At 39.3% G+C, this 27,627-nt stretch overlaps 1 protein-coding gene across 2 annotated transcripts; it reads right to left on the reverse strand.

The window, feature by feature from the left end:
* Nucleotides 1-5,336: 5,336 nt before the first annotated feature.
* On the reverse strand, nt 5,337-27,538 carry LOC309804795 (UPF0489 protein C5orf22). 2 transcript variants are annotated; one of them, XR_014294165.1, is made up of 10 exons: nt 27,398-27,538; nt 25,798-25,943; nt 23,633-23,782; nt 20,798-21,227; nt 17,033-17,095; nt 16,668-16,789; nt 14,146-14,212; nt 11,869-12,008; nt 5,764-8,587; nt 5,339-5,565 (listed from the first exon to the last, which is right to left on the reverse strand). XR_014294165.1 is itself a non-coding variant. In XM_082622392.1 (9 exons), exons 1-9 carry the CDS (start codon nt 27,476-27,478, stop codon nt 8,455-8,457), a joined length of 1,332 nt encoding a protein of 443 aa, XP_082478518.1. In that variant the 5' UTR covers nt 27,479-27,538; the 3' UTR covers nt 5,337-8,454. The 2 variants fall into 2 exon arrangements, 1 of the variants encoding a protein (XP_082478518.1); XM_082622392.1 differs by having other exon boundaries at nt 5,337-8,587.
* Between the last annotated feature and the right edge of the window lie 89 nt (nt 27,539-27,627).

A 27,627-nucleotide genomic window follows, 5' to 3' on the forward strand; every position in this document is an offset into this window, starting at 1 on the left:
GCCACTATATGGATGTACAGTAATTTACCCAGTGCCCCATGGAGGAAACCGATGCCCAATCCTCTATGATTACAATGAAAATACTTGTATGAAAGGCTTTGCATCAGTATCTTCAGGATCAATTCCTAGCAGTGAAATTCCTAAACCTGGATCAAAAAGTATATACACCTTCAATATATACATTATATATATATATTTTTTGGCCATGCCGCGTAGCTTGAGGGACCTTAATTCCCCAACCAGGGACTGAACCCATACCCTAGGCAGTGAAAACGTGAAGTCCTAACCACTGGACCCCCAGGGAATTCCCCCACCTTCAATATTGACAGCTACCGTCCAGTTGCCCTTCATAGAGGCTGTATCAATACACATTCGTAACAACAGTACATCAGCATGCTGTTTGCCTACACCTTCAGCAATACAACAGGTGCTGTTTAAAACTGCTTGAAAGGAATATAGACAGAATTGGTATCTTAATTCTTGCTGTAGCAGATGCTGTTAATGTCCCAGCTAGTATCTTTACCTGCAGCCATAAATAACAGTTCCTGCATAGTCTGACAGCATCCAACTTGTGTCTGAATCTTTCTGCTTCTTTTCCCGAGACATTCTGAGGTGTCACGGAATGTGCTCCACCCTGCAAGGGTGGACTTTCCATGATGGCTGGGAAGAAACAGTTTATCAGCCTCTCGGAGGCAACCCCCAACCAATAAAGAATAGGAATCAGTGGATAGATATGTAAGCTTCTCCATCTCTCAGCAGGCACTTCTTGCCAGTTCCTCAGAGAGAATTCAGCTCTTGTTGACTACAGCAGTAATCTTCACTTTAGTGTATCCTTTATTGACTTTTCTACCTTCCCTATCTCACTTTCCCTACTTCCTCTCTTCCTGATATCACCTCCCCAATAAGCTACATGCCCCCTAATCCTTGCCTCAAGGTCTGCTTTTGTGGAGACCTAAACTGGTACCAGAGATGGCCATGGAAAGTTGACCCTCAAGAATGGGACTAGAGAATTTGCTCACTCTCTGGTCAGGAGGCATCAAGAACCTCATTGCTGGTCTAAGTCGGGGTAGTGACAACCCACAGCATGCTGTAGCAGCACGTTTACTAAGACTTTCACCTCTGTTTGTTTAGGAGTAAGGAACGGGTGGAAGGGACCAGGCTAGGGAATACGTGGTAGCTCTTGAATGGTGTGGGACAATGGTATTCATAAGGATTGGAGAGGTGGCTGACTTCTGTTAACTCTCCTGGAAGCCTTGAAGAAAGAGACTGGCACACCAGGTCAGCCAACTCTCAACTCAGGGCATGTCAGGAGAGCCAGAAGGCTTTCATGGCTGACTTTAATTAGACTCTTACCTCTTGCAGCAGGAGGGCAGACTATGCTGAGCACCAGCCTCAGAATACGATAATAAAAATGTCAGAGCTACAGTGGGATGCCGAATGCAAGCCAAAGCAGGTGTTCTGCGTTAATATAAGGGCCCTGAAAAGGAAGAAATAGGACTGTAAAACTTGGAATAGCTGTATCTGGGTGAATGCGCTATACAATCTTAACCCACATTTCCTTGAGTCTTCTGGGCAGGCATGCTTATTTATAAAAAGACCTTCCCTTTTCTCCTGTGTTTTCTAATAGTTTCCTTCCTTTTTTTTCCCATTCAAATTTGACTGAATTATAATGTATTTTGTTGCAAGGAATGAATTGGGAATCCAACTTTTTTTTTCTTTTTTGAGACAGCTATCCAGTTCTTCAGGATCATTAATTGAATAATTCATCTTTCCCCATTGATATCAAATGCCACCCTGGTGATATATTAAATTCCATATGCATTTGGGTCTTGTGGGAGAGAATGCTAGTTATTTACCAAAGCTTTCCCTTCCTCTCTCTGGGCTCACAACACGTTAGTTTCCCAGCTTCGGTTGCAGTCAGGAAGTGATGGACCTGGCACATAAAAGCTTCCCACACATGATCCTCCATCCTCTTTGCCTTCTGCCATGTGGAATGGAGATATCCTCCAGAAAAACTTGAGAAGCCACATACTGAGCATGGCAGAGCTAAAGATGCAAGGAGCGTGAGCTCCAGAATCCTTGCTGGAGGAGAGCCTGCCAAGCAGGAACACCTGTTTTGGACTTGATGAAAATGAGAAATAATCTTTCATTTTATGAGCCATTCATTTTTGTTTCTTTTTTCTGTCTTTCCTTAAACCACATATTGTTACTTTATCTAATATAGGTCTACTTCTGTACTCTATTCTGTTTCATTCATCTGCCTGCCTGCTCATGTGCCAGTAACGCACTGTTTTAATTAATACAATTTTATAATGTATTTTGGTACATAGGGCCAATCCCTTCATTAACTTTTATTTTACAATTTTTTCCTGGTTTCCCTCCTTTTCCATATGAACTTTAGAACCAGTATCACTAGCCAAAATAAAATCTCCTTGCTATGTTTATTGAAATTGCATTATATGTAGAGTCTGATATGGGAAGAATTGACATCTTCATAATGTTGAATCATCTTATATAAACATCTTTCCATAGAATTCATGTCTTCATTTATATTCTTCAATACCTTCGTAAACTTCTCCTCGTATAGGTGGTAGTTTTTCATTTAGTTTATTCATAGTTCTTTTTCTGGTGAAGTAATGCTATTATAAGTAAGACCTTTTCCTCTGTTATATTTTATAATTGGTCATTGCTTATATAGGAAGTCTACTAGGATGATGTGTTGCATCTTAGCATGACGTCAAATAAAAATAAAATACCAGTCTGCCACCCAAGAAAAGCACTTAAAAGCAAAATAAATCTTTAAAAGTTTTTAAGCAAAATAAATCTTAAAAGAAGTTTAAAATGTCTATACTGCAATAGCAGAAAAACAGACTGTATAAAGAGAAGGTATGTTGTCAGTTTATTCAGAATGGTCAGAGGATGTCCCCCTTTTGGATTGGAATTCCAAGAGCTACCCACATTTATAAACTTTCCATACTATTTAACAAATAAGCATTGTCAAGTTGGGGTTTGAGGAAGGTCAATACCATCACCATTCTCCACTAAGCTCCTAAGCAACTTAGAAACAGGCTCAGGTATTCAGCCAGATGGAGGTAAAAGTGTCATCATTATTGATAAAGCTGATAGTAGAGAACAAGGCTTAAACCTGTGGCAACAACTTGTTTCCTACATTGCACCCCAGAGATATAGAGACTTTGCCATCCACTGGCACCACTGGACAACCGTGCCTGTTCTTACAAACTTCTGGCATGGAAGGGCAGAGCAGAACATACTTCGTTAAGAAGGCATCCTAGAATTCCCTTGTTTCACTCTTCCTTGCCTGGGGAGGAGTAAAAGGGCAGAGCAAGGTCAGGACTGTAACGGAAGGTGACTCCATATGGAAAGGAAATCAGAAGTGATGAATAGTGTTACCCCTCTGAGAACCAGCAAAGCTATGCTCTAAGAGCGATATTCCTTTTAGGGACCAAAAGTTCGTGTCTACGGTTTTTGGACGCTAGTGTCAAATATTAGATTTGAATTTTAGGCAGAAAATCAAACTACATGGATTTTTATGTCATGCTGACATAAGCATTGTGGAACATGGTTCTCAGGTTTTATCCGTAAGAGAAAAGATCACAAAAAAGCTGTAAAACTGACACGACTGCCTTTCTTTTGTTTCTAACAGAGTTATTCTATGGACACAATCATTAGATTACAGGTATTGGATTTTTATGTCATGCTGACATAAGCATTGTGGAACATGGTTCTCAGGTTTTATCCGTAAGAGAAAAGATCACAAAAAAGCTGTAAAACTGACACGGCTGCCTTTCGTTTGTTTCTAACAAAGTTATTCTATGGACACAATCATTAGATTACAGGTATTATCTTTTAGCTCTTTTGGGCTCATGTGTTTAACACATCCAGTCCTTAGTAAATGTTTGTTCCTGTATTAATACCTGTATTTGTTCAATTTGCTCTCAGAGACAGCATGCTTGCAAGAGGATATATAATACAGAGCACATAGTAAGGTTTATTACTGACAGGACTCCAGTGACCACTGGTATTTTCTGTACTCAATTCATTAAACATCTTTTGAGGCTTTATGACAGTGACTATGCCAGAGCCTGGGGCTATAAGGACGTATGATGATGCAGTCAGGGGCCCATGTCTACCGGAGAGGACGGATGTGAACGGCTGACTATTGTGTGATGCTGGAGCACCGTAAGGAGACCTCTAGCGACACGGGGAAGGCCTTGAACCATGCCTAAATCAAAGACTCTGACAAGTTACGTTGCCCAAGTTCACCTAACTTGTAACTGGCAGAGGGAGAGTTTGAACTTGGACTGATTTCAAAGCCACCAGTGCCTCAGGTGCCACTCTGTGACGCTGGTGCCCTTATTACCCAGGTCTGCTCCAGGCGGGGCAATGCTGCAGAGGGTAGACGGTGCTGCTGTAGAGTTCCCAGGGTAGATTCTGTCTGAAAAGCTGGCCTTCAAGCCTGGCTCCAACTCTGACTTCGGCCCTGTCTCGCCCTCCCTGAGTGCTCAGGGTCACGTCTGACAGGCTGCTCCAAAACCTTACTGGACCAAGCTGACAGAGGCGTTCCCCCTTTCTCAATTAACCTTCCACAGCGGAGGCTGCTCCGTGCTAAGACTGAGGCCCAGATGAAAGCAATGCTTGTGGAGGGTTTGGAAATGATAGTGAATTGCTTGGAGATAACTCACTCTACCTCACTTCCCTGTCATGCTCTGGTGGATTCATGAGGGGCTTTTTTGCTGGAGGTCACCTATAAATAAATCAGCAACGTCAAAAATGGTAAGGATAACTCTAGATTCTATGAAGGTAATTTATAAGTACGGGGGTAGCAACTTCTGGACACTGTCTACATCACAGGTTTAGCCCCATAAATTCTAGTGTTATCTACCAGCAGGCAGGAAGGGAAGAGCAGAGGAAAAAAAGCTGCGCCAGGCTTTGGCTTCCCTAACTCTGCTGACTGCACAAGTTTTAAAATTGTGAATAAATGGATGCTTGCACCAATTCAAGACAAGAGAGTTTTAAATTATGAGTACCTCTGCTTAAAACCCCTCCATTACTTCTTTCCTTATGGGCAAGGACCTGCCTTCTTTGAATAAAGAAAGTGAAATTCCACTATTCACAGAAATACAGTTGAAGCTAATGTGGGATTTAAAAAGATCAGGGGTTTAGGAGGCATGAGAGCAGGTGAGACCTGGAACAGCCATCACAGGACACTCTAAGTAGGGCTGAGTTTAGAAGTAACAGCCAATGTTTGCTGAGTGGCTCTTGTGCTAAGGGCTTTGTTATGTGTTATTCCTCACAATATCTTGATGCGTTAAGTTCTCTCATTGCAAAGGAGAAGCTGAGGCTGAGGTCACACAGCTGGAACATGGAGAAGGGGGCAATGGAGCCAGGCAGTGGCCCTTGGAAGTTCACACTCTTACCAGGATGCGCTGCTCTGTTTCAGTCATGACACTTCTTGTCTTGATCCTGGCGTGATCTTATCAGCTAGGGTGCTAAGGCTTCTAAGCAGTGCTGATGTCTGATCCATCAGCTTCAGAGATCTGCTTGCTGGTGAAGAACATTTTGAAGTTAGAGACATGGTAGGAATGCTGTAGCTGTAGGCTGGCTGACAAGTCACCAAGGAAGGTCTTCAAAGGAAGAGACACTGTACACCCTGAGGCTTGTCTCAGCCTCTGAAATGGACTCCTGCTTCTGATTCACAGGAACCAAACTCACAAGATACTAATGTACAGAATGCCAACTTACTGATTTCCAGTGAGTGACTAGAATATTCACTGTTCAGAGAACTCTCTCCCAAGAATCAAGGTTCACAGAAGCCTCCTTAGTCACTGTCACTTCATTTGCTGAAATCAAATAACGAATAAAGGGAAAGGATGTTTGGAATTCCATGAGGGCAGCCAGACCTACAAAACCACAGAGGCGGTCCAGGACCAGTTAGTTCACAAACAAGCACTTCAAGAGAGTGTTGCAACTCAGGATGACCAGGTAGTTCAGCACAGTCCAATAGTGAGTATTTTTACATGTGATCCTCATGTGTCTTGAGCATTTCTGAAAGACGTCCAACGAAAACTCCCTAAGTTTCACGAAAGTGCTTTCTCTTACGTTTGGTGAGATAATCTTATACGAAGAAACATCCTGTAAACTACTGGCAGTACAATGCACATGTTGCCAGCAATGTGGGACCACTACTGCTAAAACCAAAGGGAGATTTGGAGAGAACGTTATATAAAAAGTGAAGGACTTGACCAAGAGATCCTCAAGAACATAGAACACTTACAGATACATGTCTACAGAAGACACTTCTAGAGATTAAAAAAAAAAAATTCCCCCTAGATACTGGGAAATATGTACTTGTCAATTATCAAAGTTATGGCCTAATCTTACATTTAAGTCACATTTTTCAAAAAGCTGCTCAAAATCCCATGCTTTAGTGATACTTGTAAATAATCCAAGGCATTGGACTGTGGTATTCCTCACTGGCACTTAGAACACAAATGAAGGATGTCTTGATAAACTCAGTATCTTCCTATTTGAAATGGGCAGAGACATAATTTACTAAGTTGGTTATAGTCAACAAGTAGGGACTGAATTTTATTCTTCAATGAGAATTACAGAGCATGAGAACCAAACGATCTGAATGTTCCTAAAAAGGAAATTGATGCCTTTTTATTTTACCTGAGTTAAAACAATGATGAACCTCATCAGAGTTCATGGGAATCGTAATGAATGACTACTAAACCAGATTTACAAGATCAATGCTATGAACACACCAAGATCATATACAATTAATTAGTACTACAGTTGCTTTTAAATCTTTAAAACCTCAAAACACACCTTTTTATTTACTTTAGCAGACAAAATAACTTACTTATAAAAGTAACATCATTTACAGAACTCTAATAAATTATTTCCAAAATTTAAAAATAAACAATAGCACTATTTTGCATTCTGATTTTACAGGGAAATAAAGCTTTTTGGCACATAATGTTCTATCAAAAATGGAAAGCTGAATCAGTTTGCTTTGCTTTTCACAATAGAAATAAGCATTTATACTTATTAGCATTGGGAGATCAACTTAATGACAAGAAAAGTTTGCTGGAAAATAGAATCATTGGAAAAATAGGATCTGAGGCCACCTACTGAGTGGCAATGGCAACGTGACCTTGGGTATTAGCCATCGAGTTAGGTAACACACTATAATTTTAGCTACATGCAACTGTACCCCTGCGGTCAAGGCTTAAAAGCTACATGCAAAAATGAAAACAACTGCTGTATTAGGAATGAGGATCGATGGATTTTTTTTTCTTTAAATGCCACTCGACCTTTTAAAGGAAAGGAAACCAAGGAGGTGGCTAAAAATGATTACTGAACACGAGGAATACTGGAGAGGAAGACTTTGGCAAATTAAGTAAACGAAAAGTTCCATGATCAAGAGTGACTTAGGTAGGGTCTCTTACTCATGGGGAGACTGGTGGAAGGCAGTTATGTCCTTGGGTATTTATGGTAGATCACAATTAAGGACTTAACTTCTTTCCCTTACTATTTACATAAAAAGCTGGTTTATTTGAAAAAATTATCAACCCAGACTGCCAATAAAGTGGCACTTAGGAACTACTGACATAATGATAATTGACACCCATACTGACCATCTGGAGGAACAAAAAACCCTGGAGGGTTTTTCTGATTAGCAAAGAAAAGTTACTTTTTGTTTGGCTGAATTTACTCCAATAGACCCCCTCAATACCAACAATGCTGAGAGCATTTCATAAGAGTTGGGCCACAATCCTAAGTCTTGGAAAGGCAGACTTCCTAGAACATTTTCATGGACTGGCAAGTTTTTTTAATTATTATTATCATTACTTTGGTAGCAGCTTCTGAGGACGTTACCTTCCTGTAAGGCCAGGGTGCCGAGTACTAAGAGCATGCCTAAGACATGTCTGTGGTTCTCCTTTCCTTCATAACGTGTCTCACAATCCATAATTTGTTTCTCAGCTGTCCACCAAGAGGGCAGGAGCCTTGTCTATTCTGTTTGTTACCATATAACCAGCACTCAATTATGTCTGGCACATGAACGTGCTCAAAAAATGTCAGTTGGGTGAGTGAATGAATAAATGAATAAATCTCATACAGTCCAACCAACCTAAGGGGAAGAGGGGAAAAGAGGAAAAAAACCCTCACAAAAGTGAAGACTACAGTGATGGACAGGAAGAAAGATGAGCATCAGTTCCATCAACTGGGGGTAGACTTGATGCCAAAAAAAAATTGCCATCATTCAACAACTGGTGATATCTGTTTGGAGATTCAAAATACCTGAAAGATTTTAAATGAAAGTTAATAGTAAAACAAAGTGCTCTCTGGAAGATTCACTTGCAAACAAGTTAATGAAAACCCTGTTACTACATCACGACGTTAATAGGAGCCTAGCGTTGTGATGTTTCAAGATGAAGTGGACTCGGCTGAATACACCAGGTGAACGTCTAGAGTCCCATAGAGGGAGCGTAGCACACTGATGACTTTTTCTTGAATGGTGTCAACTTGCTCAGAAGGACAGTAATCATCCAGACTTGACCTGGAACCAAGCAGAGAAAGGAAAAGAAAAATACACATAAATAGGATGAGATCATACTGTGAAGTGAGGAAAAGCCTGCATGTGTTGACTTCAATGTAAATTAGAAATGAAGCTGTGTTGAATTTTGGTGTAATAACTGTTGAAAGCTACTAAACGTTTACTCTATGTCAGGCGCATTACATGAATTATGTTCTTTAATCTTCTCAGCAACTCTATGAAATAGGTACATTTACCATCCCTTTAAAGGAATCTGAAACAGAGAAAGATTACCCTGCACAGGCCACATACTAGTAAGTGTTGGTGATGGGATTCAGAACCATACAGCATGTCTTCAAAGCCTCAGTGCTTAATACTAGACTGTTGCTTCCCTGAAAGGGAGATGTTGCTTGGGAACACTGGGGCTAATTATATTAGTGACTGGGCATCATGTTTCACATTCTCTTATTATGTGTACACTCAGGCTAGAAATTATGACGGTAGAGGCATTCCAACCGATAAAAGGGTTCTGCTTCTATAAACCATCTGCTAACCACACAAGCGTACAAGATCATCCAAAATGAAACGTGCGGATGTGCTGGTGTTGGGATTAGTCTCCTAGGTAGTATTAAGAGAAGAGAGCAAAGTGCGATGGGGCAGGAATCTGCATTTTCGGTCTTTCTAGAATCACCAACTGTAATTTGAGTGGCACCAGCCAGTAACAATGTCGCTGATAATTTTAGCCGGATTAGTATCTAAAAATATTTTATCAGTGTCTCCTGGTTCTGAACTGGGGTGAGGAAATCCATTGGAAATCCCACTGGATTGGAAAATGGCATAGAAATCTTTATAGGAGGAAATGGAATTAGTTATCTAGCCTACTCCTTATCACAAGTATTTTAGACCTAAAGAAACAATCTGTAAGACTTCAGATGAACTCATTTCATTCTATGATTAGGTTATTTTTGAGGCTTGAGGTAAACAATTTTAAGTTATTAAATACTGTCTAACATACACATATGGATAAAGGCCTACTTTAAGAAAGCAGGATATGTAAAAGTTTAATTTATTAGCCTTAAAAATAAGGGGCATTTCAATGCTTTCACAAAGATTTCTGGCTTCTTTAAAACAGTATTAGAGTAGCTCTTAATGGGAGCTACCCACAAGAGGGAGTTTTGGAAATCTGCAGGTACTTTTTTTTTTTTTAATATATATTTTTTTGCGGTACGCAGTTGTGGCCTCTCACTGTTGTGGCCTCTCCCGTTGCGGAGCACAGGCTCTGGACGCGCAGGCTCAGCGGCTATGGCTCACGGGCCCAGCCGCTACGCGGCATGTGGGATCTTCCCGGACCGGGGCACAAACCCGTGTCCCCTGCATCGGCAGGCGGACTCTCAACCACTGCGCCACCAGGGAAGCCCTGCAGGTACATTTTTGATTGTCACAATGACAACTAGGGGACCAGGGAAGAGGGCAGGGCTGCTAGAGTGCTTGCAATATGCAGGACAGTCCTGCAATGTGAATATGAATTGTCCTGTGTCCTGTACAGTCTCCAAGGTCCACGGAGCACTTATGTAAGTGAAAAACCTGTTTTTAATTTTTTGAGCCTAGAATTGAATACTCTTCAACATATGAACAAAGTATTTTTGAAAATGGATTAAACTAAATTTTCCAGGAATGCAAATACTCTGTGAATTGAGGGAAGATTGGACTTTAAGTTCAGAACTTTACCAAGAGGTTCCTGTGACTAGACTAACCATGTTGCCATGGCAGTGCTGTTCATGGTATTTGGGCAATATGACACACTGGATCTGTTGGCATTTTTAACAATTGCATTTAGTGACTCTTTGTAAAGATGCCAGTTTGGTGTGGCATTTTAATATATATTACTCTATTATCAACTATTTTCATTTCTCCTTTATGTTACAATTTTTTTGGTGTTTGGATATATGAATATATATTTAAATTATGTGTATAGGTAGGTTACTGCTATAAACTGTGTACCCCCAAAATTACTATGTCGAAACCTAATCCCCAATGTGATTATATTTGGAGGTGGAGGTCTTTGGAAGGTGATTAGGTCATGAGGATGGAGTCCTCATGAATGAGATTAATGCCTTTATTAAAGAGGCCCTAGAGAGCATCTTCACCCCCTCGTTTTATGTGAGGTTACAGGGAGAAGATGGCTGTCTATGAACCCGGAAGCAGGTCCTCACCAGACACTGAACCTGCTGGTGTCTTCACCTTGGACTTTCCAGCCTATAGGTCTGTGAGAAATAAATTCCCATTGTTTATAAGCCACCCAGTCTAAGATATTTTTGTTATTGCAGCCTGAATGGATTAAGACAATGATATCATCTATATATTATAAATGCTATCTAAATATATTTAAATTATGTGTATATAGATTAGATTATCTATGAATTTCATTCAGGATAGTAAAAGAATTCTCATAAATATTTCTCATAAAATATGTAATATTACTTGCCCGAGCATTTAAAGTACTTATTTTAGAAACTCAGTTACATACAAAATGAGTCCAAAGATTAACATAGAAGAGAAATTTTTATTAAATTGTTGTAACTATTCAGCACATTAGTACATTCAAATTTAAAACATGGTAGCGGCTAAATATTCATCTGTAGGACACAGAAATGGGAATTCTTATGTTCAACTGAATAACATCACCAGCTTCAAAGACAAGATTAACAGGTGTTGTATGTTGTTTGCCAACCATCACTAATAGGAAAGAGAAAATATAACACCTGAATTTCGAGCTGAGTAGGTAAAAAAATTAGTAGGTAAGAACTCTTGCATTAGTAATCATTAGATTCATCTACGGAGATGAATAATTTCCCACTGCCATTATAACAAATTACTAAAAACTTAGTGACTTAAAGCAAAACAAATTTATTACCTTACAGTTGTGTTGGAGATCAGAAGTTCTAAAATAAAGGTGCTGTCAGGGCTGTTTTTCTTCTCTAGGCTCTAGGGAAGAATCTGTTTCCTTGTCTTTCTGGCTTCTAGAGGCTGCATGAATTCCTTAGCTCAAAGCCCCATCCTCCATCTTCAAAGCCAGCAGTCAAGCATCTTCCAATCTGATTCTGACCTTCCTGCCTTTCTCTTATAATAACCCCTGTGACTACACTGGGCTCACCCGGATAATCCAGGATAATCTCAAATTCAAGCTCCTTGAGTTAACCAGATATGCAAAGTCCCTTCTGGCATATAAGGCAACATATTCACAGGCTCTGGAGATAAGGATGTGGACATATTTGGTGAGCCATTATTCAAGCTACCACACTTACCTTGCAATTGTCACTACAGTAGGTTTTGGCAAATTTTTTAGAACGTAATACACAGATTGAATAAGACATTCGATTTCTTGTTCTGTGCTGATATGGTGAGGAAGTTCTGAATAATCACAGGTTAGACCAGCCTGGTGAACCTGAAAATAAGACAATTAAAAATTAAAAGGTACTGTTGTTGTTTTCAGAAGACTCTTTAACCATTTATGGCCTTGCTGACAAATTTTTAATATTTTTGTGGATTAGGATTGTTTCTTCCTTAATAGTTTCCATGCCATAGCAGTTATTTATACTTTGAAGTTTTGGAAGAACTGGCCTGTACACCAGTTTGGGCCTGATGCCTTTTCTAGGAATAATTCTTTATGATTGTGGATTCATTCAGTTTCTGTCTTTACTTCAGTCTATTTTGATAATTTACATTTTCTAGCAAATTGTCCACTTCACCTGGACTCTAAAAGCTAACATAAATTGGTATATAGTATTCTCACCTTACTTTTCTTTCAACAAATTATTTTATTTACTTTTTATTTTTTTAAACAGATTTTTTAAAAATTAATTACTTTATTTATTTTTGGCTGCATTGGGTCTTCGGTGTGGCTCGTGGGCTCTAGAGCGCAGGCTCAGCAGTTGTGGCGCATGGGCCTAGCTGCTCCGCGGCATGTGGGATCCTCCTGAACCAGGGCTCGAACCCGCGTCCCCTGCATTGGCAGGTGGACTCCCAACCACTGTGGTACCAGGGAAGTCCCTGTTTGCTTTTTAAATACATGTAATGAGTACTACATTTAAAGCTTCAAGACAACACAAGGGGAAGACTTCCTCCTACCTTACTGAACCTACTGTTTTGAGTTTATTGTGTACGCTTCATGTATAACCATATATACTGATATCTTATACATGTGTTGTAAATGTAAATGACTGGTGTTCCAGTCTTAGCACTAAACTAAATGTGCCTAAGAGCTAGAAATGGCCCACAGGCTGACATTTTGCAGCCTCTGCTTTAAAGTTCTGAAAACTGGAATTCAAATATATTGTAGTTTTGCCTAGGGTACATAAGTGCAAAGTATGGAAACAAACACTAATCTACTGTATTATTGGAGGCTCTGGACACACATCAAAGATTTAACTGGCAATGATCAGTCAATGCACTAAAAAGAGAGACTCTGCATGTTCTTTTCTACTAAAATGATCAAAACACCTAGTGTTCTAACCCTGCAGCTATGGGCACATTATATTTGATTACATAATCTGATACCAAGCCTATGTCATCCTTTTTCTCAACAAACGATGTACAAAACCGCCTCCACCACCAGAAAATTCAGATGCAATATGATGACTAAAGTACACCTGCATGAAGGCACATTCAATAATATCACGCGAGCTCAAAGCAGTTTTAAACCCTAAATGTCTTCTATCATTCTTAGCAATTGCCATTAAAAAAACGGGTGAGTCTTGAGTTATCTCCGATTTAACCAAAATATTCTTTTGCTGGTATTTTTTATTCTTACAAAGTTAGCATTAAATAAATACATAAACTTCAGTTCAAATAAAGTGGTTTGATTATATTCCACAAATAAATAAAACACTACAGCAAAACCACAATTTATTAAAATAAAATAAACACCAGAAGTAAAAGAAGCAGAAGAACTGGAGGTCTCAGCTCTGGCACAAAATTTGAGAAAAGGCACCTGAACTTCAAATGGGAAAATTTATGCTTAAATACTACAACATGATATAAAAATAAAAGAAATTATCATTAAAGGCATCCTCTTTTGACACAGCATTCAGATTGCTGTTGGCAAACAAACTGATACAGCTAATACAGTTAAGATGTGCTGGCCACAATGGCTTCTATTGTCCTTCTATATGGTTTTTACAATCAGAAAAGTTTTCAGAGAGAGAGGAAAGAAAGAAGGGGGAAGGGAGTATAAAAATGAACCAATAAAGAATGAGCAAATGTAGAAACTTTCTTTTCTAAAAGAAATCTTTTCTCTGGCAAGGAGAGATCTGACCACAGGCAAAATTAATAAATCCACAGTACTTTTGCTTCATACATAAAATTGGCAAAAGCGTGTTTTTCCTGGAAACCGTTTCCAGTGTTCTGGCTTCTAAAAAGTATGTATTTCTTTCACTTCTTCTTCTTTTTTTCCTTTTTTTAAATCCACTCACACTTTCCAGGAACACAAATAAAAGTGAATCACTTTAACAAAGAGCACATTTTTCTAGCCAGAAAAATGCCTTTCTTAAAGTGTCATTTTATACTTCAATGTAAGTATTTACCATTTCATAGTCCGGTGCTTCCATCCGTTTTTTCAAACTTTGTACCAGTGGAACTAGTGATTCCATTCTGGAAAAAAGCACCCCTCAATTAAACATCACATCACCTCAACTAAAATTATAGTAGCAAATGAAATTTACCATTAATATGTTTCATATGATTCTTGGGAAATTAAAATTGTTCAAATATCATCTTAAAATATTAAGAAACAAAGGTTCCCTGCTGTTTTCTTTTCTTTTTTAAAAATTTATTTTTGGCTGCGTTGGGTCTTTGTTGCTGTGGACAGCCTCTCTCTAGCTGTGGCGAGCGGGGGCTACTCTGTTTCGGTGTGCGAGCTTCTCATTGCGGTGGCTTCTCTTGTTGCGGAGCACGGGCTCTAGATGCACGGGCTTCAGTAGTTGTGGCACACGGGCTCAGTAGTTGTGGCTCGCAGGCTCTGGAGCACAGGGTCAGCAGTTGTGGTGCACAGGCTTAGTTGCTCTGCCACATGAGGGATCTTCCCATACCAGGGAACGAACCCACGTCCCCTGCACTGGCAGGTGGATTCTTAACCACTGCGCCACCAGGGAAGCCCCTCCCTGCTGTCTTCTTACTTAAAAGATTACAGATTGTGTTAAAAGATTAAAAATTAGCACTCAAGAAACTGACGTTTTCCTCTTCTTTAAAAATGGAAGTTCTACTGTGACTTTAAAAATTATTTTGATCAGCAAGAAAACTAAGTGCCTTTAGCACCCTGTGATGAGAAAAGATAGTTTCCCAAAAGTTAAAAAAAAAAAAAATTAAGGACATATTTATTTATTTGTTTGTTTGCAGTACGTGGGCCTCTCACTGTTGTGGCCTCTCCCATTGCGGAGCACAGGCTTCGGACGTGCAGGCCCAGCGGCCATGGCTCACGGGCCCAGCCGCTCCGCGGCATGTGGGATCCTCCCAGACCGGGGCACGAACCCGCGTCCCCTGCATCGGCAGACGGACTCTCAACCACTGCGCCACCAGGGAAGCCCAGGACGTATTTATTGACATATACAATTATAACTGGAAAAGTTTTATACTGTCTGATATAATAACAATGGTGCTTTTAAGTTATTTAATATAGATGGAACTCTTTGGAAGCCCTGATTAATTGGTGTTTCTAGTATTTTAATGCCACCTCTAACAATACCCACTCATCTGCTGGGAGGGAAAAAATAAAGACAAAAGGAAGGCATGGAGGCCTGTCTACCCACTTACCCTATTACTTCTCCCTTTTTATTAACGACACTTTCTGGGCTTCTGGACCCTAATCACCCACCTCTTCTATTTCCTTAGGAATAGTGAAGACTCCTTCATGCTGAGGGTCTGACCCTTTAGGGGCATGGTAAGTTTGGGGAGACGTTCTTGCTGTCTGACGCATTTTTCCTTTGTGTTATTCTTTTTTTCCTCCAATTCCAGTCACAGTTAAAACTCACCACTGTTGTAGCCTTACTGTTTCTTCAAGGCTGTGACAGAACTGCCTGCAGGTGGTGAAGAGCTAAGTGTGCTCAGTAGGCAGGTGGGTTTCAGTGGAAGGTGGCTAGATTCAGGATTCTAAAGTTGTCAGGCTATTTTGTTTGTTTTGTTTCATTTAATTTTAAACTTGGCTTAAGACTTCACAAAATCACAAAATAGTAGGTATTCTTCAATATTCCTGGGAAGAATCATGTTCTGTGACTTATTTCTATATCTCCATCTTCCATCATAATTTCAAAAAGGAGGGAATCATTTTTAGATCTAGCGCCCTATACTGAAGAGGAAAAGCATTAACTTATGTTAAAGTGCCTGATCAGTATTTACTGATATGATTAATACTACTATGGTTTATTCTTCCAAACCACTGCTTTCCTTAGTGACAATAATGTTTTACGATACTTATATTTCAGGAATGTTTCTGAACATTTTATTTTTAAGTGAAAATTGCACTGAATATTTAAAATAGGTAATACACATAACAAAAGAAGATACTAATTTTTTGTTTGTTTGTTTGTTTGTTTGTTTTGCGGTATGCAGGCCTCTCACTGTTGTGGCCTCTCCCGTTGCGGAGCACAGGCTCCGGACGCGCAGGCTCAGCGGCCATGGCTCATGGGCCCAGCCGCTCCGCAGCATGTGGGATCTTCCCGGACCGGGGCATGAACCCGCGTCCCCTGCATTGGCAGGCGGACTCTCAACCACTGCGCCACCAGGGAAGCCCTAATTTTTTAAAAAATATTTATTTACTTATTTGGTTGCACCAGGTCTTAGTTGCGGCAGGCGGGCTCCTTAGTTGCGGCTCGCCGACTCCTTAGTTGTGGCATGCAAACTCTTGGTTGCGGCACTCATGTCGGATCTAGTTCCCTGACCAGGGATTGAACCCGGGTTCCCTGCATTGGGAGCGCAGAGTCTTAACCACTGCGCCACCAGGGAAGTCCCAAGAAGATACTAATTTTTCAAAAGCAATTTATCTAGCAAATTTAGCAATACATCTAGGATTAAATACAGTAGAGTTGGAGAAAAAAAAATTTGAGGGTCTTACCTAGGATTTGAAGCCCATTTCTGTACAGTTTCTTCATCATCACCATCACACAAATCAGCAAAAGCAGCTTCTAAATCTTCTAATTGATGAATTCGAGTATCAACACAATCTACCAAATCTTCCTTTAAACACATTGAAAAGCCGAGATTATATAGTTACTCTTTCAGAAAAACAAGTGTAATCCCATTACAATGAAAATTTGATTCAATTAGTTAAAACATAATTTTTCAAGTACTAACCATGGGCTTTCCCAAGAAACACACACCAAGATTTTGGACAGTTGTGTGCGAGTACTCCAACATCATGTAAGATATTATTAGATATGTGATAAATAGACAAACACAAAAGAAACAAATGGAGGATACCTCTGTCAGGTTGGTATCAGGCTTTATAAATTGGTACAGCTCTTTTAAGATTTTGTACTCCTCCTGGAAAACAAAACAAAAAATCCATATACCAGAAAAAAGATTAATTTTTCAATGATATGCTTTAAATAAAAAATGGCTGTGATACAAGAACATCTTAGATAATCATTTAAAGGTTAGTCAGGGAAAATCAGGGAATATGTATAATTCATATTTCATTGTAAATATTATCACTTCTTTAGGGTAACTCTATCTATCTGGGCATGACAAGAATGGGTAAAAATTAGCTATGGAAGAAGACTTAATGGCTAACAGGTAATGAGATGAAAATATTTCTAATAATATTCTACTCCATAAATCACATCCTAGGATCTGAACAGATTTTCGCTATTTATGGGAAGTATACATATCTTAGTTACAACAATAACAAAACTCTCCACGTTCACTTTGCAGCCCTTTCCCTAGCCACAGAAGAGAGCTCTGGAGTACAAAGGCAATCCTGGAGGCAGATGCAATGGAAGGATTTTGCAGGAGAATGTCTCCCCTTATTCAGCACAGCCAGGCAGCCCCACTATAGGTAGGTATATCTGGCCCCAATAATCCTATTTAGGAGCATTGTCAGGAAGGGGTTACACACAAGACTTAAAATTCCTTAAGCACAGAGCTGTGCACTATCCTCATCATAACAATCCTGTGAGCTGGGTATGATTATTATTTTGATTTTATACTTGAAGAAACTGTGGGTCTGAAAGGTTAAGTAACTTTCCCAAGATCATACAGCTAATAAGCAGAAGTAACAAATAGAACTTAATTCTTCCTGACTTCTGAACATGTTTTTTAATTTTAATTTTTATTTATTTATTTTTTTTGTGGTACGCGGGCCTCTCACTGTTGTGGCCTCTCCCGTTGTGGAGCACAGGCTCCGGACGCGCAGGCCCAGCCACTCTGCGGCATGTGGGATCTTCCCGGACTGGGGCATGAACCTGTGTCCCCTGCATCGGCAGGCGGACTCTCAACCACTGCGCCACCAGGGAAGCCCTGAACATGTTTTTTTAAAAAAATAGCTATTAAACTATAAGGTATAATACATGCTATTTTCAAAAAGTTCTACAGAACCAAAGGATATAAAGGAAACAATATCCCCACTTTCTCAGGTTTCCTTATAGCACAGGAAAAGGAATAACTGTCATTAAGTTTCTTATGTAACCTTTTAGAAATTCCCATTACAAGTATTTGGTGAGTCTATTTGTAGGATAAATTCACGAAGTCAGGTTTTTTGGCTTCCAGGTATGCCCATTCTCATGTTTTCTAAATATTTCTAAGGTCATTTCATAATTCTGAACGCTGGTAGTTATAGTCACTGGTCCATATACAATAGCAGGAAAGAAGCAGAGGGCAATTTTTCCCCCTTATTGCAAGCTGGGAGAGCACTCTAGTTCCTCCATTCTTGCTCCAGATTACACTACAGTTGACCCTTGAACAACATGGGCTTGAACTACACAAGTCCACTTATACATGGATATTTTTCTGTATATTGGAAATGTTTTTGGAGATCTGCAACAATTTGAAAAAATTTGCAGACCAACTGTATAGCCTAGAAATATTGAAAAAATTAAGAACAAGTTAAGTATGCCATGAATGCATAAAATGTACATAGATACTAACCTATCCTTACACAGGTACAAGATGAATGATATTACTATAAAATTAATAATGGGTTAGTTTTCCTACTCTTTTACAACTTTGCTTTCAAAGAATTACATTACTGTACAGTATGCCCCTCTCTCTCCTAACTGGAGAAACTGCATACCATCTTATCACATAAGTGGCTTTTAAAAAAATATAACAATGTTTCCAATACTGTACTATGAGTATGACTGTGATACTGTATGCCATAAAATTTTTATAACGATTCATTCATTAGCATACAGGCTAGGCTACCGTGAAGCAATCATGTCAATTACACTAGGCTACCGTAACACAATCACATTGCTGCTTCCTCATTATCAATGCATAAATCGTTATAACTGTAAATAAATATGACTTTGTCACATTATCTTTTCATTTTTGATATCTAGTGCTAGTAATATGTATAACCGTGTTTTGTATCATAAGAGACAATACTGATGTAGGTTCATCTTGTTAACATGATATAAACTTATGGTATTGATAAATATAGTACAGTACTGTCAATGTATTTTCCTTATGATGTCCTCAACATTTTCCTCTCTCTAGCTTACTTTATTATAAGAATACAGTATATAACACATATAACATACCAAGTATGTGTTAATTTACTGTTTACATTATCAGTAAGGCTTCCGGTCAACAGCAGGCTATTAGTAGTTAAATTTTGGAGGAGTCAAAAGTTATACCTGGATTTTTGACTACACAGGGAATCAGCACCCCTAACCTCACCTCTGTGTTGTTCAAGGGTCAACTGTACATTCTCCAATTTCACCTATTTTTAATCAGTACCTATTAAAGATCTTTGATAATTTAGATAAATCACAATGGCTTCCGATATGCACACAGAACGAGGAGTGTAAAGTGCAACATCACTGTCATGAATCAAATACGGAACTTAGGTAGAAAAAAGACAGTTAATTTGAATCCCCAAAAGAACCAATCTGGAACAACCTCCCATATGTTAAGGTAAGCAGTTATATGTGCTCATAAAATGCACCTGGGAATGCTCACTTGGATCATGAATTTACCAGTTTCTTAAAGGCACACATAGTCTATCTCAGATCTGTGCATACTAATAGTATCTGGTGATTTGCATTTAAGATCTGATGAGGTACCTGAAGGATCACAGACTGAATCATTAGCTACAAATCATACATGTGTAATCAGGCACCTCAATGTTCAGTGAAAAATTTGTCACATGGGATTGTATATACATAGAATATCTCTGGAAAGATATACCAAGAAACTAGCCATGGTATTTGTTTCTAACAAACTGGGGGAATGGAGAAGGAGTAAGGGAGTGACATATACGCTTTTTAACGTATACACCTTTTTGTACTTCAGCTGACCCTTAAACATCATGGGTTTGAACTGCATGGGTCCATATGTGGCATTTTTCAGTGAATATATACTACAGTTCTACACGATCCACGGCTGGGTCAATCTTCAGATGTGGAACTGTGGATACCAAGGGCCCAGTACAAAGTTATACGCAAATTTTTGACTGTGCGGAGGGCTGGTGCCCCAACCTCCATGTTGTTCAAGGGGCAACTGTATATGATTTTATTTTTTTCAACCACCCATGTACACACTACCCCAATTAATAAATGCAAAATAATGAATACTATCTAGAGCAGGGATTAGCAACCTATGGCCTACAATCTGTTTTTGTATATCCCTCCAGTGGGTATACAAAAATTGAATAGTATTGACAATTTTAAAGGGTATAAAAACAACACAGAAGAATATGTGACAGAGACCACATGGGGTCCCCCACAAAGTGATTACTATCCAGCTGTCTGCCGAAAGTTTCCTGATCCCTGATCTACAGAAGCGTCATACAATTCTCCAGAGCCACGTTTTAAAAATACCACATTTGGGACTTCCCTGGCGGTCCAGTAGTTGGGACTTCGCCTTCCAATGCAGGGGGCAAGGGTTCAATCCCTGGTGGGGGAGATAAGATCCTGCATGCCTCGTGGCCAAAAAACCAAAACATAAAATAGAAGTAATACTGTAACAAATTCAATAAACACTTCAAAAATGGTCCACATCAAAAAAAAAAAATACCCCATTTACCTGAGTGAACATTTCTTTGAAGGGATTCTTGACTGAAAAAAAATCTAAGTCAATATCTAAAACAAATGCATCCCCTTTCTCCAAAATTTCCAGGATTTCTCCAGTGCTGACTGAAGTGTGGCATCCTTGGCTTTCAGAAGAACATGAACATGATGGTTGTAGACAAGTTTGGTCTCTTCTCTGTGTCACTGAGTCATCTTCCAGTCCTTCTGAACAAGATTCACCATTAGTAGAGGCAGTGTTCTCTGCGTCCTCCAGTGCTAGCTTTGGCTTCTTAGCAGAAGACACTGCGTCATTTTCTTCTTGATTGTTACAGAGTTTATAAGGTTTCACCATAATTACATCCAATTGTAAAGGTTTTTGGTTCTCTAGCTGGTCTTCAGTTACATAAAGACCATCACTTAGAAAGTAATGATCTGTACTTGTAACCCTGGATCAGAGGAAAAAAATATTTTAAAGACGAAAGGACAAATTAGCTGACATTTCATATAGAATTTCAGAAATACAAGAAAGGACATATTTGACAAAAACTGAGAGCTGTCTCTAATATTTGTACTTCCTGTTCTTCTATGGAAATAGGGTTCCCCAAATTTTTAGCTGGGCACACAACTGCCCAAAGTAAAGACCATATTTCACAGTCTATCTTGCAGCTAGGTGTGGCCATTTGACTAAATTCTGGTCAAAAGCCGAGAGTGGAAGAGAAACGTACAGAGCCTCGCCCTCCCCTCCCCATCGACTGGCATGTGAACAAGGTGGTGGCAAGCCCCACTTGGACTCTGAGGACAAAGGTGATACTCTAGAGATGGGGAAGCAACAAGACAGAAGACACTGGTGTTCTCCAAACTGTAGGGCTGTCACATTGGCCCTGGACTGTGTGTGGTCAACTCTAACATGAGAAAGAAACAAATGGTCCTGTTTAGCCAGTGCTTTGGATCTCTCTCATACCAGCTGGAACTTTACCCAAAAAAATCACTTAAGAGAAAAATTATATCTGGAAATAATCTATAATAATAATAATAGAAGCTCCCTCTGACATATTTCAAAGCTTCTTTAAATTTTATATAACTATAATATTTTAGTATGAAAAGCAACTTAAAAAAATCTTGGGCTTCCCTGGTGGCGCAGTGGTTGAGAGTCCACCTGCCGGTGCAGGGGACACGGGTTCGTGCCCCAGTCTGGGAAGATCCCACATGCCGCGGAGCGGCTAGGCCTGTGAGCCATGGCCGCTGAGCCTGTGCGTCTGGAGCCTGTGCTCCGTAACAGGAGAGGCCACAACAGTGAAAGGCCCGCGTACCGCAAAAAAAAAAAAAAATCTTGTGCATGTGCAGAATGCATTTCACAAGTTGTAGATTTCTGATTTTAGACATAACAGCAAGTTCTTAGCTTTTCAACTATATTATGCCTTGGTAAGTACTTTGAACAGCAAAACCAAATGCTTCTTCCAGAGGTAGGATCTATCCAATTAAAATAATGGTTAACATTTATTTCCCACCCACCCTCCTCTAGCAGATACAGCCTTAAGTTTAAAAAGATACAATTTTCTAAGAAAAGGTTAATGACAATAAAACTAATGTCCAAGATTATTAAAAACTGTACCATCCTAAGAAAGACAAAGGCTGAATCCCCCAATCTAAATCTGTATTCTTCTTTAATAAGGAACATTTTATTTTGTTCACATCTGTACAAACACGTACATACATCTCAGACTGAATACCTATATGTGTGTCTTTTCCATAAATTTTTACTTGCAGGATTAACTAAAATCATAAGATAATAAAAATCTTCCTAACATTGTCATTACACATTGAGTATCAAATGTCTGTTTCAGATTGCTCAAAATTAATTTGATTTTGCAGAAACCTGTTACAGGTTAAATTAGGCCTACTCACCAAAATACTTAATAAAAACCCTACCACTCTTTCATATAAACCAGTATTATGTATAATATTTGTATGTGGAGCCCTATTTATTTGTTATTATATCCTCAATAAATACAATTTTTATGTATACACAGAAAAGTTACTTGTCCAATTGATAAGAACATACAACAAAAGTTAATTGTATCATTAAGGATAAATCAGAAATAAAAAGTATCATTTTCAGTGAGATAGACTGTATTTCATTTTCAATGTATTACCATTTCATCCCACTATCCTTCAGGTTCTAGAAAGTCATGATTCCACTGCTTAAAACATTCATCCCATAACAAGAGAATTTAGAAAGCCAAGAACATTCTGATACTTCTAAAGATATTACAGTATCACAAGCTACATAAAACATTGGTTAAATAGCTTATACACCAAAAATAATTGCATATGTAACTCAAGTCAGAGAATGCTGCTATTTAATTTAGATTAGGTAATTATCTAGAGCTCACCATATTAATAAAATTAAAACCCCAAATCTACTTTTCAGCCACTGAATTTATAAAAAAACCAAAGTGAGATAATTTTGCTTTTTCATTGCAAATTGTTAAATTCAGCAGACAAAAGTTACATTGGAAGGAAATAATAAAATGTTATCGTTAAATATATAAGTCTATAAGGTACTTCAATGATTTAATGGAGTTAGTCATCAATGGAGCCAGGTTTCCAGAGGAGGAAGATCATGTTATTCAAAAACCAACTTGACTAGCAACAAAATACAAATGATGTGTGAAAAAGATCAAGAGACTTGCAGATTTGTTCCTGGTGTTTCGAGAACTCTTTTTGGAAGAGTTGAGGGCTAATCTGACCCCATTTTTTTGTAGAGATACTTATAAGTTATTACAGGGACCTAAAATCAGATAGAATAAGTATTCAATCCCTTTCATACTCATAAATATGAGGAAATTACCTGATTGTTGTGGTCGAAGTGTCTTTGCCTACTAAAAAATGATGTCTGCCCTCTCTGATTTGCTGAGCCCATGTGGGATGAAGCCATATTACATGGGAAAAATGGCCAGCATAAACTGCAGGTATAATCCAATTCTCAATACTTAATTCTCTGGAAAGAAATAGAGAGGAAGCATGAAAACTGTTGGTAAGTAGGTTTTTCCAAATGTAATTTCATTCAGAACAATATTTTAAGACAGTACGTCTCCAAGTGGGGTCCAAGGGGTTCCTGAGACCTTTTCAGTGTAACTAGTTCAAAACAATTTTTCTAAGAACACCAAGGCACTATTCCCCTTTTTCACTGTATTGACATTTACACTGACAGTACAACACAATGGTGGTTGATGTCCTAAGATTAATCAAGGCAAAGGCACCAAACTCTACTAGTAGTCACTGCATTCATCACTACCAAGCACCAGGGTCCCACACTCCCATCCAGTTTCACGTGAGAAAGTCTTTCATAATTTTATTAAACTTTGATCCTGAGTATACGTTTTAAAATAACCTGTGTGGCAAGATGGGAAGTGCACAGCAAGCACTTCTGCTATGGATTCTGAAGTACAATGGTTGTCTCAAGGAAAAGCAGTTGTAATTGAATTGCAAGCTGAACACCATTTTTCTTGAAAGGAAGACTAACTCATAAACCATAGTTGTTCAGACTTGAACCTGAATTGCTGGATTCTACATTCCAACTAAGCTTTAAGAAATGACCACTTGTCAAGTTTTGGTACAGTATTAAAGAATATTCACAATTATCTGAAAAGGCTATGAAAATACTCTTCATATACCTCCACCAAAACAACATATGGTAACGTACTGAATGCAGAATCCGAGAATCCAGCTATCTTCTATAAAGGCAAATATTAAAGAGATCTGTAAAATTTAAACATTGTTACTCTTCTAAGTTTTTTTTGCTTTAGAAAATATATTTGTTTTTCATAAAAATATCTTATGCTAACATATAAAGTCCTATTATTTTGAAATGAATTAATATCTTAAACATTTCTCAGTTTTAATTTCAAATATGGTAAATAAATGTAACTCACATTAAAAAAAAACTCAAGAATTTTTAAGGGTGTATAGGAATCCTGAGATTAAAAATGTTTAAAAACTGTTATTCTATGACTAACTGTACAGTCGTCATACCTGCTTCATAATTCTTTTTAATTTCTAAAATATAAAATCTCTAAATATAAAAGAGAGTTAAGGACAATGGTAGAGCTACCACATTTCTTTAGAAATTAGTGCTCTGAGTTTTAGTTTTAGAGTCAACCAAGAGAAATGTAGTAGGCTAAAATTAATTCACACAAGCATCTATATTTTAATTTTAATTTTATATTATAACAGGAAAATTACTGCTATGTAACTTTTCATTTTATACAAGTAGGCTACATTGTAACAAGTACATAAGAGACAGTGACACGACTTCAGGGAACTATATCACTGAAGAGAGGTCAGTAAGTCACTATTTAGAGATACACTAGGTATGTCTTTCCTGAAGAATGGACTACAAATTACCAATTTCACGTCCACCTCTATGATTCTGTATAACTGAAAGTCAATAGGATTTGTGACCTGAAAAGAAACAAATTGGAAGGTTGCAGGGACTAAATACTTGAAGAAAGGCTACACAAATTAAAGATACATTGCTTATACAATTATTGAACTATGTGTTCAACACACATTTTCTTGTGCCTCCGTAACCAGACTTTTAAAGGGGTAAAGAAGAGAGAACTGGCTTAGGTAATTTCTAAAGTCTCCGACTTCTAAAATTCTAATTCTAAAGCAGAGGTTGGCAAACATTGGCTGGGCCACCTGTTTTTGCAAATAAAGTTTTATCGGAACACAGCCACTGACACTTGTTTACGTAGTGTTTACAGCTGCTTTCACACCACAAAGGCAAAAATAAGTAGTTGCAACAGAGACCATATAGCCAGCAAGCCTAAAATATTTACTATCTGGTTCGTTAAGAAAAAGTTTGTCCATACTTGTTCTAAATAAAATAAAAAAGGCAAACAAAAGCAAAACTCATGAGCTTAGCAAAGACTATTTCTCTTAATTGCTTATCATCTACTGCAAATTGTATTTCAGGTGCATAAAAGATCATTAACAAAAATCACATTTTACCCGAAAAGTGTTTCCTTATCAAATACAGTGTCAGCTGGCATATTCACAGGAATAAGGAGGTCTGGATGTGAATCAAAATGCACAAAACTTATATTACTTGCAGGAAGATGCTTTGAGCCAATGGCCCGGTATATAAAGGGCAGAACCTGTAAAAGACACATACATGCACACATTCAGAATTGGTACTGAATTCATGAGCATACTCTCAACTGCAGACTGAAAAACAATGCTAAACGTAACTGCACATAATTTGAAGCACACCAAGTCGTTAAAAAGTAGGGAAATATTAAATTTGTTCATTGCACATGGTTTAGACAATCATCTCAAGCTTTATTTTATTTCATTTTATTTTGCGGTACGCGGGGCTCTCACTGTCGTGGCCTCTCCAGTTGCGGAGCACAGGCTCCGGACACGCAGGCTCAGTGGCCACGGCTCACGGGCCCAGCCGCTCCGCGGCATGTGGGATCTTCCCGGACCGGGGCACGAACCCGTGTCCCCTGCATCGGCAGGCGGACTCTCAACCACTGCGCCACCAGGGAAGCCCCAAGCTTTATTTTTTCCGCAGAACTTCCAAGTTCCACCTCCAAAGGCTTTAATGGGCATCTCTGGCCACCATGCTGCCTCCACCTCAAACACAAAGATAATGTGGGGAAACAGACAGGACTGGTACTCAGGAAAAAACTGCTGGTTAATACCCTCTCTGGTATTAAAGATGTGTTCAAGCTACCTGGGTCTCTGGGTCTTTTCCACACCTTTAGGATGGTGGTGCAGGGCTATGTCGTCTGAAAGGCTCTTTGTCCTGTTACGGTCTCTAGAGTTCTAAGTTTAAGACTGAATTTGAAAGCACCACCTAACCCATGCTTGCTCTCTCAGACCCATACACACCATCTCTAGGTCCTGAGAGACCCAACTTCCTTCCTATTCTCTTTACTTTATTCATCCACAAATCTGGAATCACCCTCTTCCTCTTTCATAGCCAGAGCATTCCCAAGGCATATGATTGCTATTAAAATAAAGAAAAAAAGTCTTAGATCACGGGACTGTCTCGTAGGCTTCCAGAGATCTAGATTAGGGCACCATTTTAGCTATTCCAAAGTAGCACTACCTCAAAAACAGAAAATATCTTTAGTGTCTATAAACTCGGGGCACCCTGTTAAAAGATTTATGCACACACTACGCACACAATAATACTAACGGCCCTATGAGTGCTACTTTGTACCCATTTCACAGATGACAGTCCACATTCTTAACAAAAGCCTCCAGGCTACACAGCAGGAACATGTAGGGAGGCCGACAGACAGTAGGAAGCCTGCGTTAAAGCGCAGGTTGAGGACTCGGGGCTCTGCAGTTACACTGCCCGAGTTCGACTCCCGATGCCACCAGAGCCTCGAGGGTTAGAAGAGTTGCCCGACTCGTAGTAAGCGCCCCATAAACGTCAGTGCCTATTCTTCCAAGCTAACCGTTCTGGTGTTTTCCCCACAGCAATGCAACTCGCGTGGATAACTAATGATGGTTATCTCTCTGGCCTCAGATGCCCAGGCTCCGCCGCTTCCTTGGTCCTCGCGCGATTCTGCCCCAGGCCCGGCAGCCGCCCTCTCACCTCCTGATGATCCTCCACCACCCACACCGGGAGCTCATGGTAGCGCCGGAGCCGGGCGCACTCTCCAGTGAACTCGCTCATGTTTTCGCTCGGGGTAGCGTCCCAGTGAGCTGGACTCAAAGAGGCCTGAGGTGCGGCCCCGCCTCCTCTCCCGAGAGGAAACGCGCGCTCACCCGGTTGTGGTTCTGGATTGGAGGATGTAGGGGGAAGGGGGCGGGCGTCTAGGGGGA

This window comes from Mesoplodon mirus (assembly GCF_964341445.2).
Source record: "Mesoplodon mirus genome assembly, chromosome: 5".
In the NCBI taxonomy this organism is placed as follows: Eukaryota; Metazoa; Chordata; class Mammalia; order Artiodactyla; family Ziphiidae; genus Mesoplodon; species Mesoplodon mirus.

What these genes read in the sequence shown, in the direction of transcription:
- LOC309804795 (XM_082622392.1), bottom strand. Translation starts at nt 27,478, where the DNA reads ATGAGCGAGTTCACTGGAGAGTGCGCCCGGCTCCGGCGCTACCATGAG. An exon ending in TGGTGGAGGATCATCAGGAG is followed by an intron (nt 25,944 to 27,397) that starts GTGAGAGGGCGG and finishes TGTCTTTTACAG; the next exon opens with GTTCTGCCCTTTATATACCG. An exon ending in TCAAAGAAATGTTCACTCAG is followed by an intron (nt 17,096 to 20,797) that starts GTAAATGGGGTA and finishes TTTGTTTTCCAG; the next exon opens with GAGGAGTACAAAATCTTAAA.